Below are 15193 nucleotides of genomic sequence, written 5' to 3'. Positions count from 1 at the left end.
AAGATGAACAATAAGGGAATAAAGTTAACATTAGGTAATAAGAGATCTGGATTTTTCCAAAGGGTTATTTGAATAGTGCAAGTTCAGTGGGAAGAGAATTGCCTCTGTATCAGCCCCAAGTCTGTTTCTCTGACAAGGGAAGTACGAATCACAGGATGGTTCTGTAAGTCTAGGAGACTGGAAAGTGGGAGTCATGAGTGGGAGGAGAATTGTATTTACTGTTTATGAACCACAATGAGTCCATTATGTGTTTTGTGCATTGTTTATGGAATATTATGAATCCTTTATATTTTTTAGAGGGTGGAGTAAAAACAGTCTTAAACTGATGCATTTTTACTGATAGTTGTATGGAATTAGGACACATTTTGATTCACACATGTGAAAACTTAGATAGGCATATCCACAAATTTTCCCAGAGTAAACTCTTGCTAGAGGCATAACGATTCAAACAAGAGTGAGGTTTAGGGGTGGCTAAGTGGCACAGTGAATAGAGTGCCAGCCCTGGAGTCAGGAGGACCTGAGTTCAAATCCAGCCTCAGACACTTAACACAAAAACTAGCTGCATGACTTAATCCCAATTGCCCTACCTTCTCCCCTCCAAAAAGCAAAAAAAAAGGAATGAGGTTTGATGGGTAGCTCCCAGGATTGGACTAAGTTGTCCTGCAAGCATGGTGTGTTAAACCACAGTTTATAGAAATAAAGACAGAATGTTAGTTTTAGCCAGACTGTGGAGAGCTTAAAATATTTGCATTTTATATTTCATTCTATCTGCATTACAGCTTCACTAAAGTGTTTTTTAAATTTATTTTTGTTGTTGTGGTTTTTAGCACAGGGATTATAATATCTTGTGATAAGGGCCTACATTAGGGTGGTAGAAGTATGAGTGGAGACATAATAGATGAAGAAATGCTTTGGAGGGAGAATAGGGTGCAGGGCATGAGCTAGAGGATATAACAACTTATTGAATGTCAGAGTGATGGAAAAGTCAAAGATTTATTCTGACATTTTGAAGCTAGGTGACTGGAAGCATGCTGAGCAATAAAAGTAGGAAAGTTACAAGGAATGGCTCAGGTCCTTTCAGAGGTAGACTCAGGAGATGACACAGGGGTTTCAAACTTGAAGTACCACATAAAAAAGGCTCCATGTCCACAGACAGAATGTGATGACTACAATCAAATATAACTCTACTGTATTGTTTACCACAACAATTATGTGCAGGTGACTTCACTTTATCTACCCAAGAAAATGAGAAAGAAAGAACATAACTTATACTGGTGACTTACTCTTCTAGTAATTTACTATCAGTCAGACAACAAATATTAATTAAGTGCTTACTATGTGGCAAGTTTTATATGAAGCACTAGGGATACAAAGAAATGAAAAAACAAGGCTCCTGCCCTAACGATGTTCATATTCTAATTGGAAAGACAACAGCTAAGTAAATATAAGATAGACATAAACATATGAGCATGTATACATACATATCTATATATATACAAGTGTACATGTACATTTATGCATATACACATATAGAGATATATATAGACATGGCAATATTCATGTATATATAGATAGAAAGTATATGTGCATATACATACAAATATGTCTATTTATATCTATCTTTACATAATAGCTATCTTTCTAATTAGAATTTCAACCCTTGAAGGAATGTTTTTTTTCCTTTCTTTGTATATCTATAAAGTACTATGCTTAGTACTTTATAAATATTTGTTGACTAACAGGGTAATATTAGAGGAGTAAATCAGCTGTGTAAACTTTCTTTCTTGTTTATATATATACATATTTATATACACATATATGTTTATACACACATATACAAACATACATACACACACAAGTGCAACAGAAGGAAGACACTAGCAGTGAGGGAGACCAGGAAAAGGCCTTCTCAAGAAGGTAGGATTTGACCTGAGTCTTGAAAGAAGTCAGGAAAGCAAGGAGACAGGAAATGTAAAAGTAGAACATTCCAGGCATGTATTATTTGCAAGGAATAGCAAAAAAGCCAGTGTTGCTGTAGGGTACATAGAGGGGAGTAAAATTTAAGAAGACTAAAAAGATAAAAAAAAGGGCCAGATTTCAATGGGTTTTAAAAACCAGACTCAGGATTCTGTATTTGATAATGGAGATAAGAGGAAGACCTTGGATTTCAGCTGAGTGCAAGATAGAGTAGAATGGGGAAAGATTTATAGCACAGAGACCAAGTAGAAGGTCATTGTAATAGTCTAAGCATGAAATTAGGAGAGTCTACATAGGGTGATGATGCTGGGAGTGGTAAAGGAGACATATAAAACTTGTGGAGTTTTAAATATCAAAACTATCTGATAACAGGAGCCCTGAACAGTAACAGGGTTAATTAACTCTTCTTAGGCTTCCGAGACACTAGAATTTGCTGAATCTCTTCCTTCTTTTATGACCCCTACTCATTTATTTCAACCCTTTTATTTGTTTTGCCTCCTTCTCTTTTTCCTCCCATCCTAAAATGTAGCGCTCCCCTAAAGCTCTATCCCTGATTCAGTGATTTTCTTTTTCTATACTCAACTCATCTGTGAGCTTATCTATGCTCATGGCTTTCTAGTCCCAAATTTTTAATAGTCTACACCTCCAGGTCAATTGCTTAACATAATATTAAATCTAATAGGTCAAAAATTGAACTCATTATTCTCTCCCTCAAACACTCCTTCCTAACAAGTCCATTTTATTCAGAGGTACCAGAAGCTTTGGAGTCATCTTTAATTCTTCCCTTTATTTCATTTCTCATATCCATTTTGGTACCAATTTTGTCATGTTCTTTTTTTTTTCAAAATTTCTCTCAGATTCAAACTTTCTCCCATCCATTTCATTTTACATACCACTTCTACAGCAATATCCCTACCCTATCCACCTGTACCCTATCACTTCTCTATTTAAAACCAAAATTAATTTCCTATTGTAACAAGTCCAGACTCTTTTGATTGGTTTTTAAGACTAACACAGTCTACCTTTCCAGCCCTATTCCCTGCTGTTATCCATTGTTTGGAGTCCCTAAACAGAACTGGTTGACCTCCTCCAAATATAAAAGACTGTCAATGTCCTTCCTAAAATTTGTGCTTATAACAAAAACAATTCTCCCAATATGTTTTGCCTTGGACACGATGCAGTGGGATAATTTCTTCTCTCTCTCTCTCTCTCTTTTTTTTTTTTTGCCTTTTGGAGGGCAATTGGGATTAAATAACTTGCCCAAGGTTACACGGCTAGTTTGTGTGTGTGTGTGTGTGTGTGTGTGTGTGTGTGTGTGTTGTCTGAGGCCTGATCTGAACTCAGGTTCTCCTGACTCTGGGTCTGGTGCTCACTGTGCTACCTAGCCACCCCATAAATAATTTTTTCTCTTATTCAGACCCTAGGCTTTTCCTAATGTAGTCCAAGAGCACACCAGCCTTTTATAGTCATATTATACTGACTGATGTTGAGTTCATAATTAACTAAAATCCTAAGGTCTTTTTCACATGACCCGTGGTCTATTATTCACCTCACATCCGTCTTGTACATGGGCAGTTGATGTTTTGAACCTATTCACAGGACTCTACCATTATCCCTATTCCATTAGATTTGGATCAATTTTCAGGCTGTTGTTATCTGGATTCTACTATTTAGTGTTTCCCTTAAAGCTTCAAAGAAATCTCTCTTATAAACTACAGAATTGATGACCTGAGAGGAAACTCTGAGATTATGTTGTTCAACTCCTTTTTACAAATGAAAGAACTGGGGAATCAGGGAAGTTGGGTGACTTGCTCAAGGTTATACAATCTCATTAGCAGCAGAGCCCAGATTCCCTGATTCTCAGACCAATGTTAAAAATGAAGTGGAATCATTATAAATATTTCATATAGTATTGTGGAACCTATTATTTTCTTCTTAAGTCAACTTTGATGTTTATGTTAATGCTTAAACCTCTCCAACACCTTTGTACAAATGCAATAATTATAAATATTGCCCTTTCAACTGAATCCTGCTTGCTAAGCAATTCTTTTTGAATTTTAGACAGCATTATATTGTCAGGACCACATCTTACAGCAGTAATCTTTGCTTTCAGAAAGCAGGATAACATTTAACGAGAAGTTTCTATTAGAGTTCTAATTTCCTTTCTACTGCAATATGAAAATAAAGTCCACACTGGCTATTGTCACATAGCTTTAAAGACCTCTCTAAGCTGAGTTCTGCCTATAAAGAAATGCTAGTGCTTTCTCCCTACTTCTTTTTTTTCTTTCCCCTAGAAAGAATTTAGTCACACAAGTTTCCATATTAATGTTTTATACCATGTAGATTCAAAATTCAATTTTAACAACACATAAATAAAACTATAAATTCTTTCAGATTATTTACAATAAAGAGTGTGAGATCTTTGAAGACAGATGCTAGTATTCACCTCTTTGTATTGCCAGCACTTAGCATAGTGCCTGGCATATAATAAAGGCTTAATAAATGTTTGGTGATTAACTGATTGATAGATTAAGCAATATAGAAAAATATTTCTCTAATGTAGAAGGTATTTTGAAAAGGTTTTCTAATGTTTCTGGGAAATCAAACATTGAAATTATGGATGTATATTTATGAACTAGTATGTGTACCTTGTGGCCCAGGGGTTTTACTACAAGGGACTCTGGCCCCATATAGACCATAAAACTCCAAGGGAATCTCTATAATGAAGGTTAGGTATGGCTCCCATTTAGTGTTTTGCCAAAAGTGAGTAACAGGCTCTACTTCCTCAAAAGTACTCCACACAGAATATGGTCATCTGATATAGAAGAACTTTTTATTTCCTCTACCTCATAAAATACATATGATGCAGTGGACTCAAAGGCATTCCTGAACAAGTACATTTAAAATGTGGAAAGAAGAAACAAGAACTACTTAACCCATTATATTTACTATAATATCCTGGAAGGTAAATATCCTTTGTGATAAGGCTGCTTAGTTATTTCCCATTAACCTCAATTCTGTACTGTCCATGCTAGTGACAGCTGTTATCATGGAGGACTGGCATGGTCCAGATCTCCTCAGCTAGGCTTTATTTAGTCCTTCATCTGCAGGATTCTCTTATCAATGGTTCTTTTTTTCTTCTAAAAAACATTATGTTGTAAAACCTTTTACCTCTGGATAGCTGGTACATAAATGTCAAACTCAGGAACTCTTCCAATCAGGATTATCCATCAGTTAAGCCTTGAGCTTGAAAATTTCCATTTTTCAGATCACTAGGAACTGGCTTGTACAAAGGAAAAAGAAACAGAAAAAGGCAGCCAGGAATTAGGAGGTCGAGAACTCAGTCCCAGGTTTGTCTGGGCAAGTACATGTTTCCCACTACTATGGGGAGGTCACTTTTGTTCATGAAAAAGGAATATTTACCAAAACAGTTCGCATTGCTATTGTGTGTGTGTGTGTGGGGGGGGGGGTAATGAGGGAGAGAGAAAGGAGATAGGAGAAATCCTTTTCTTGTGGCACTTTGGACCAGAAGTCTAAGGGAAAAGGGGTTTTAGGAGAGCAAAGCTTTTAACAACTCAATACTGGGAGAGAAGAGAGGTTGCGCTGACAAGAGTTGAGTTCCACCACCCTGACGACAAACATCTTGAATCAACTAAATAAATCATTGTGGATCAATTAGGGGAGTTCCCTGTGTACTTTTAGCAAGATCTAGGGGCATGTCTCTCAGTAACGGGAACAAAGGTACCTATCTTACTCTGTAGGAGGTACTCTCTTCTTATTAAGGTCTTGCAATCCCATCAAGTTAATGGAAAGGGGGATGCTTATCAAACTGAACAGCATTCTCCTAATCAAAGTACCCTCCCATCCCCAACTTTACAACAATAAGAAGACATTTATATATAGCCTTAAGGTTTGCAAATCACCTTCTTCATGAACAGTATTTTTAGGTAGTTCAAGTATTATTATTAACATTTTACATTTGTGGACTCTGAGGTGAAGAAAAACTAAATAACTCAGAAAACTAAAAAAAAAAACAATAAAAAACTAAATAAGTCACACTTAATAAGTGTCTGAGCTAGCAGGTGTCCAAAACCAGCAGTCTCAGTAGCCATAATCACAATGCTGGAATACACTCATCTGCAATGGAAGTTACTTTTTGGGAACTCTTGTCTGACAGAGATAACTAAACCTACAGGAAAATGAGTAAAAAAGAAACTCACTCTTTTTCAGTTCTTCAAGTGAGAAGAATTTTTAACTATATATTAGAAGAATGATATTTTCTACTCTCTATAATAAATCTTATTCCCAATACCAATGTAATAAGAATAGATTTTAACTTGAACAATTTTAGAGCAATAAGCTGCTTTTGTAAAGCTATTATAATACTTATAGAACACTTCAGATGAAAAAAGTACATTTTTAAAACATTTATATAACTGCTATAGTGCTTGAATTAGTAATAAAAAAATTTGAAAAATATTACCTTATATTTTTTCCTTTAGTCATAAGCAGAGGTTTGTAGACTAGCAACCAGGATTCATAATAGTTTTCTTGGTCATTTTATCTGAAGTATATTTCTATTATAGATGTCTTTTTTTTCCATCCATCCATTCATTCATCCATCTATTATTTATTTATTATCTATCATTGTTATCTTATATAATAGGCTTATTCCTGAAAAGTACTGGGTTAGTACTGAGGTAATTAGGTGGTCCTGTGGATAGAGTGCTGGACCTGAAGTAGGAAGACCTGAGTTTATTCTCATCCCAGATACCTTCTACCAATGTGACCTTGGGCAAGTCATACATGTTTCCTTCAGTTTTCTCAACTGTAAACTAGGGATAAGAGAAGTATCTATCTCCTGTGGTTGTTCTGAAGATAAAATGAGATAATATTTCTAAAATATTATTAAGCATTTATAAAATGCTTAGCATGTTAGTACTTAGCCTTACACATAGTAAGTACTATATAAATACTGGCTATTATTATTTCATTATAATTATTACCATATAAAATGTTTACTTAAAATAATATTGCACAAATATTAGAGACAATCACATATTTAAGGGATCCTATGATGAAGTTTTTCTTCAAAAGTAAAGAATTCTGTTGAAAATGAAGACTACCTTCATCATATATGCATTAAATAAATTAGATTTATATTTGTATATGTGTATGTGTGTATATATATATATATATATATATATATATATATGTAAGTTTTCAAAAAGTAAAATATTCCCGTGTTTTGGCAAATGGGCAACATCATTTCATATGACAATCATTGAATTCACCTATGTCTAGCACTTCTTTGTAGTTTGGGAAATTTAGGGTTTTATCAACATTGACACATTTAGAAAGGCTGATTATTTTCTTTGTATTAAAGTTGTACTTTAGGAGACGACATGTTTTGGAGCTTATTCACTTTTACAATGTTCCTTTAAAGCACAGTAGACAACTAAACAGATGGTAAGCTTGACTGTACCTCTTTAAAATACAGTCTTCAACTACTCCAAGTTAATGTGATTTGTTTCACAATTTTCTGGAAGTATAATTTGATAGGCCTCTTCTTGGTCATTTTAACCTCTTTTTCAGCTAACACAAACTTTGAACTTGTTTCATTGTTTTCTTTTTTTGTTCCAATGAGTATTTTAGCTACTTACTCAGATAACTCATTAATCTTAATTAGGGGTATTTGAATGCTAAGGATTTTTTTCAATGATTTTAATTAAATCTTTGGTTCCTTGCTCTGTGTATCCATTAACATTAATCTAAAGGCATGCATGCACCCAGAGGTCACTAATTTACAACATTTGTGAAAACATGTTCTTATTGTTTAGGGAATGCTTGTAATTTTACAATCAGAATGCTATATGCCTTAAGCCAAAAAATATTACGAGGAATTATCATTCTATCATTTGATGATAATTTTTTTTGCGTTATCAACATTAATAAAAGTGATTGATTTTTTCCAAAATAAAGGATATATTATTATTCCTTTCAAAAAAGTGAAACTAAAATAAATATGATTTGGCAATTAAAAAGGTGATGATGGAAGGGGAAAGGATTTCATTACTTCAGTATTTCAGAAATCATTCAGGCACAGTTTAGAAACTGGGTATGATGAAATAAAAAACAAAATTGGCACTTGCTGGTACAATCTAAAATATAAATTGTTTTATAATTGGAGAAATAGTTCAATGATTTAAGATACATTTTTTAAAATTTCCTAAACTTTCATAGACATGTACCACCATTAAATTATTTTCTAATGTAGAGTAATATTAAGAGCTACCATAATATTACTTTTTTTAATCTTTGGATTGTAAATAATTGTAAGTGAATTTTTTAATGTTGTGAGAGTAATCATTTATATTTTACATTAGGTATTTACTGGAATCTTCACAGCTGAAATGGTTCTCAAGATAATTGCCATGGATCCATATTATTATTTCCAAGAGGGTTGGAATATCTTTGATGGCATTATTGTCAGCCTTAGTTTAATGGAGCTCGGCCTGGCCAACGTGGAAGGATTGTCAGTTCTCCGATCATTTAGACTGGTAGCTGCAGAATCACTAACTTTATATTCTGTGTTTTTTATTCTGAAGTTTATTTTAAACTGTATTCATCATATGTTTCTATGATCAGGAACTTTCAAGAAGTAGTAATATGTGAGGTGATGAAATGTCCATTAAAGGCTTAGTTAGATATGAATGCCTATGCTCCAAGAACCAAGAGATTTGTTGGTATTTACAACAAAATGATAACATTCTATAGATATCTTTAAAGGACTAGTAAATGTGCTTTTGAAACGTGAAAAAAACATTTAGCAAATAGTCCATTTTTGTTGTTTTATGTTTCATATAATTAAACTTACAGCTCATTCATTAATCTAAACAATTAACTACCACGAACTAAAATTTTACAAAAATTTTAGTGTGAGTTTTCAATAAATATTTAGCAAAATCTATACTGATATTATGATTGGAAAATTTGAGGGAAAAGATATTTTGTCTTAAAAAATATCAACTTTTTTTTCCTCATTTAATTTAAAAATAGTTTGAAAATAACTTTTTAGAAATTAAGTTCATTTTTCTTCCCTAAACTATAGGGAGTTTTAGTTACCTAAATTCATTAGTAATCCTTTAACAAAGTTTTAACTATTCTCTTTTGTAAGGTTAGGATAGGGACTTCATCTGTGATTTTCATTGGTACAGAAAACTCTCACGTGAGGAACACCCTTTACTCATGAAAGTTAGTACTTTCTCTTTAGTTTATAGTCTTAGAAAATTGCCTAGAGTAGGGGTAGGGAACCTGCAGCCTTGAGGCCACATGTGGCCTTCCAGATCCTTAAGTGCAGCCTTTTGACTGAATCTAAAGTTTGGCCTAGAGAATGGAAAAATGAAATTGCTTGGCAAGGGTCATGCATAATTCTTGGTTTTTAGGCCAGCTTTCTATTTAATTCACTACTCTGGCAAGCTAAGTGCTTCAACTATTTTGGTTTCATTATCATTAGCTAAATATTTATTCTTTCTTTACTATTTTACAGGAATTTCATGTAATATGAAATTATGCAACATGAATACTTTTATAACATAATTTCTTAGTTTGGGGTACCAATATAATGAATTTTCTATTTAATTATCAATACAAAATTGGCCTAGCATACACTGCCTTTCACCATCTTTTAGAGGTGTACCTACAACATTTCAGACAAAATAAAAAACTTCCAAACGTTCATTATGATTAATACTGAAAGCATCTTTCCCCTTGTTTCCAGCTCCGGGTTTTCAAGTTGGCAAAATCTTGGCCAACACTGAACATGCTGATAAAGATCATTGGCAACTCAGTAGGGGCTCTGGGAAACCTGACGTTGGTGTTGGCCATCATTGTCTTCATTTTTGCTGTGGTTGGCATGCAGCTCTTTGGCAAGAGCTACAAAGAATGTGTCTGCAAGATCAACACTGATTGCACACTGCCACGCTGGCATATGCATGACTTCTTCCATTCCTTCCTCATTGTGTTCCGGGTGCTGTGTGGAGAATGGATAGAGACCATGTGGGACTGTATGGAGGTGGCGGGCCAAACCATGTGCCTTATTGTTTTCATGTTGGTCATGGTGATTGGGAACCTAGTGGTATGTTTTCATTCCAAATGATTCAAAGATATATTTGTCATAAATTATATACATATTCATATATATATGTATATATATATGAAATATCCAGTTCTGACAGAAGTATTTCTACAATTTATTATGTCTTTATACCCCAATAATATTCTTCAAAAATGAGGAGGCATGTCACGTGACTCAAACTATTGAGAGAATTGGAACTCTGATTCTGTTTTATTTTACTCATATTAAAATCAGGCCTAAATATGATATACTTTAGATAAAAACTCAAAAAATTACAGAGTAATTCCTGAGTTTACTGAATTCTTTTGCTGAATAATTCATTCCTTAAACAAATATTTATTGCATCCCTATTAATCAAAAAAACATTGTGGTAAGTCTTATGAGTGAAAAGACATAAACAGGAATAAGGTATAGTGCTTTCCCTCATGTTCTCAGTTTGAATTACCTAGAAAGGGGAAAAAGGAAACTAAGGACTTGAATCTAAGTTGTAGAAATTGTCTAGATTTCCCGAATTTGTAGGCAGTTTCTAAGCCTCAGCTCATTTTGAGCTATGTCCTAACAGGAGATAACTGAGTACAAGTCTATGAACTGTGGTTTTATGCTGCTTAATGTTAAAATGTCTCAGTTGTCTTTGAATGAATCAAAAGCAGCTCTTGTTGGTATTGGTTTAGATTGCCCTCTTAGAAGAAACTGAAGCATTTGCATTCTTGAAGGTACTGTGGCAGTGATATGATAGATATGTATATATATATATATCTACACATATCGGCATATGTATGTATTTATAAAATTATTCTTTTCACATTGCAAAATTGAGGGGCTTTAGGTTAAGAAGAGAATCTAGAAGAGAGCTAGGAGGCAAACTAGGGCTTTAACCTCCCACATGTGTGTGCTTACCACATAGATAATGAATTTATGGAGACACCTTATGCCACAGAAAAATCTCTAAAGAAATTTCCCTTTACGTCAGCAACAGTAAACTACAACCTGTATCAATCATAGTTTATTAGTTTATCATTTAATTGCTTCCACATTCCCTGCTGCTGTTGCTGGAATTTCAGTTAGATTCTGATCTCATATCATATTCTATTGGTGGAAAAGATAAGAGACAAAAGCAATTTATATACACAATTATGGTTCAAAGTATCTGCATATACTTCTCTTTTAAATTACATGCACACACAAATTACAAAGTATTTTTTATGATGAGACCAGTTAAAGACTTATGCAAATGTACAATTTGCTCTTTGGAAATTTTTGTTTAAAATATTCTGCTCTATTCTAACAGCCCTTTATCTGAAGCAGTTTTTATTTGAGGCAGCCTACATTTGAAGTCACTAAGAGTGGCCAAACTCTGGTTGTTACACATTGTTTAACAATTAGGCTAGGAGCATCCTTGTGAAAGGCAATGAAAGGGGGAAGCTAAAATCAGTAAAGTAGAAAAACTCCTCCTTCTGGCTTGGGGGAAAGAGGGACAAAACAGAGGCTTTTATATGTCATGGAAGTACTAGCTAATACCAATATTTACCATAGTTTGAATTTAAGTATAAAAGGTCAACAGAACTATAATCTATTTGCTGGATATTCTGCCTTACCATGAGTGTTATCTAATGTTTGATCTATATAAAACCAGTAATGCTTTAATTGGTTGCGGGGGCGGGGGGGGGAGAAGAGGATGGGTGGGAAGTTTGTAATGTTTCATTATCTTTTTGGTGACAAGCAGAATAGATTAATTTTTGTTTTGTTTTAGTATTAGGTGTAGGATCTAAGAGCTTACCCATTTTAATGCTTTATTTTACTGCTTGTATCTTGTTCTCACAACATGCCTGGCCCATCTTTTCTTGTAGTCATATATTTCTTTAATAATATCCCTTAGGACAGATTTTCATAATTCCTAATTTGTTATGTGTTGCAGCCTATTCATAACCACCATATACCTCTCCATTATCCCCGTACTTTATACTGAATTTTAATTATTTGGAGACTCTAGTGTTTGAAGATTTAAAACATATGTAAAAATTAATGAAATTACATTTATCTCCTATTTTCCTTTAGGTACTGAATCTGTTTCTGGCCTTGCTGCTGAGCTCATTTAGTTCAGACAACCTTGCTGCTACAGATGATGATAATGAAATGAACAATCTCCAGATTGCTGTGGGGAGAATGCAGAAGGGGATAGATTATGTGAAAAAAGAAATTCGGGAATGTTTCCAAAAAACCTTTGTTGGAAAGCCAAAAGCTATAGAAATCAAAGTCCTTGAAGGCAATAAGATAGAAAGCTGCATTTCCAATAATACTCCAGTTGAAATAAGCAAAGACCTTAATTATCTTAAAGATGGTAATGGAACTACCAGTGGTGTAGGTACAGGAAGCAGTGTGGAAAAATATATAATTGATGAAAATGATTACATGTCATTCATAAACAACCCCAGCCTTACTGTAACAGTACCAATTGCAGTTGGTGAATCTGATTTTGAAAACTTAAATACTGAAGATTTCAGCAGTGAGTCAGAACTGGAAGAAAGCAAAGAGGTATGAATTTTTTAAAGTTGTAATTTGTACAACTTCTGATAGTGATATACTTATTTAATGTTCCTTAATTATATATGAATAGGGTATTAGATGTTTTAATTCTAATAAGTGTATAAACCACATAGCATTGAACCCAATTTTAGGAAACCATACAATTTTCCAGAGTAAAGTGATGTCTCTGAGAGACCTACAAATTAATTTTCTCAAAAAAAATGTTTTTTTTTTTAAATTTAAATTCTGTGTTAAAAAAGATCTTTCCAATCAACTCCTTGGGGTCTTCCAAAAATGGCTGTCCCCCATACAGCCATGGCACTGCAACATTTCTTCTTTGGGAAAGTCTATGTAATTATATTTCAGTTACTCCAAGTATGTACTTAATGATGTACAATATGTCACTTATGGTATATATTTGGTAGAAATGATTATTTTAATATTGTTATACATATACATCTGAACCTACATAAATAAATCATGGATATAATTTATGATAATTTGATAACTAGCTAAAATTTTACTGTCTGCACATATTTAGAAAGTGGATGGGGTATTGAGTAAGTGCAATGTTTACAGGATAAATAAGCTGATGTTTTAAATCAAGTAGAAAAGAATATTGGAATGAATTTGTCTTCCCTTCTTGCTACTAGTTCTAAAAAATTGTTCATGGCATTCATGACACACAGCATTTTATATGTAGGAAGTTGGGGTTTTGTCTTTAGACATGACAAGTATATGTATATGTATATATCGTGATGCTTTAATTATTAAGAAAAAATAGAAATTGTGATGTTATTTGTCTTTTACCAATTAGAAGAAGAAATCAGAACTCTGAAATTTCAAAGTACTAGTCTGGGATTGATAATTAAAACCAACTTAATTCTTTATTTCATACATATATAAGTATGTTCTTGCCTTTTTACTGCAAATTTCAAACATGGATATTCAGAATACACAATATCTTCCATGGTAGGACCAATTGATAGTACAATTAATTCTGCCAATGCTGCACTTCAATGTTTGTTGTGTGGACAAGGATTAGAGGTTATTATAAATTCTTCAAATCCTTCTTCAAGACACACTAGCATGCCAATAGAAAATGTCATAACACTAGAAGATTTGCTATGTAGGCTTAGTATTGCCAGCATAGTAATCAGATCCATGATGCTGTCTAATTCTATTTTGGGGCCAGACTTTTTTTTAGTATGAATATAGGATTTTTATCCCAAATTACATAACATCTGAATCCCTACCACAATGAGTAACCAATTTACAACTCTATCATACTCTCCTAGTCATTTTGTAGAAATCTCACAGTTGCCAACACATCAAGGCTAAAGTGAAAGTGTTTTGTAAACTTTAAAGCATTATACAAAATTATTTGATTATTCCTATCCTTATAGAACTCATTCTAAAGTCTATTTAATGAAATTAAGTGTATTTGCTCATACTTAAAGACTAATTTTCTCTCTGAAAAAGTAAAGAAAAAAAGAAAGAGAAATATCAATCCAAAATTATTTATTTAGTATAGATAAGCACAGTCCTAGGCTTAGTTGATAAAGAGGAATATGATGTTTCCACTGCTCTCAAGAAACTTACCATCTAGGTAGGGAAAAAAAAAACCAATTCATGCATGTGAAATGATTATAGAAAAATGTGTTAAATGTACAGGTACTGACTCTAAGGGCAAGAGAAATTGGGAGAAAATAGTTCAGTGCAAGCTGTGTTAGTATGGACATGCTTCATTGGTAAGGTGGGACTTGAAGGATGGATAAGACATAGATAACATGAGAGTGGAAAGGAAATTCATTTCAAGAAGGAGCAACATAAGCAAAAATACAGACAAAACAAAGTATAATATGTATGGAAGACAATGATGAGACTGACCTTGCTGAAGTAGAGGGCGCTTAGTATAAAAGAGTGGTGAAATCAGATTATGGATGACCTTGAAATCCAGGCAGAAGACTTTGAACCTGATATTGTACACAACATAGAACCTTTATATGTTCTTGAGAATAGAAATATGATGGAAATTGTACAGTAGGAAGTTAGCTTGACAAAAATATGTTAAGTTGAGTTAAAGTAGAGAAAAACTGGGAGCACAGAGACCAGCTAAGAAATTATTGTAGTAATCCAGTAATGACATGATGAGGACCTGAGCTAGAGTACTTATCAATAGGAATTGAAAGAAAGTGTTAAATTTCACAGACAGCTTAGATTTTGTAGTAGAAAGGAGATGAAGGAGAAGAAAGATGACTGCAAGATGTCTAGCCCCAGAGACTTTAAGTTTGGTAGTACCACTTGAAATTGTGTCTTTAAGCTAAGGAAGGACCCAAATTTTGGGGGAGAGATAAGTTTCAAGTTTAGATATGTTGAGTTTAAAGTGACATCTGTGGCACAGTAAAGTAGAATTGTGGGATTACTTGGATAAGAGATCAAGGCAGCAAATGTATATTGATGACTCATCAACATAAAGTTGATAATGCAAACTATGAAATATATGAATAATTAGCACACCAAAGGAAAAACTATAGTTGGTAAAAAGAAGACTAA

The 15193-nt window shown here is 33.6% G+C and overlaps 1 protein-coding gene across 3 annotated transcripts in view; it reads left to right on the top strand.

Moving 5' to 3' along the window:
* Positions 1-15193, top strand: part of SCN3A (sodium voltage-gated channel alpha subunit 3) — a 107917-nt gene that overhangs the window by 41324 nt on the left and 51400 nt on the right. For all 3 annotated transcript variants that reach the window (XM_069080794.1, XM_069080793.1, XM_069080795.1), the window contains 3 exons: positions 8364-8537; positions 9758-10114; positions 12170-12646. In XM_069080794.1, the coding sequence (XP_068936895.1) occupies positions 8364-8537; positions 9758-10114; positions 12170-12646 (1008 nt within the window). The remainder of the gene's footprint in view (positions 1-8363; positions 8538-9757; positions 10115-12169; positions 12647-15193) is intronic.

The sequence above is a fragment of the Petaurus breviceps genome, unplaced genomic scaffold (genome assembly GCF_028583685.1).
Source record: "Petaurus breviceps papuanus isolate PSGF00001 unplaced genomic scaffold, PetGlider_PUasm1.0 91133, whole genome shotgun sequence".
Lineage (NCBI taxonomy): Eukaryota > Metazoa > Chordata > Mammalia > Diprotodontia > Petauridae > Petaurus > Petaurus breviceps.
This window is presented reverse-complemented; position numbering and strand designations above follow the sequence as displayed.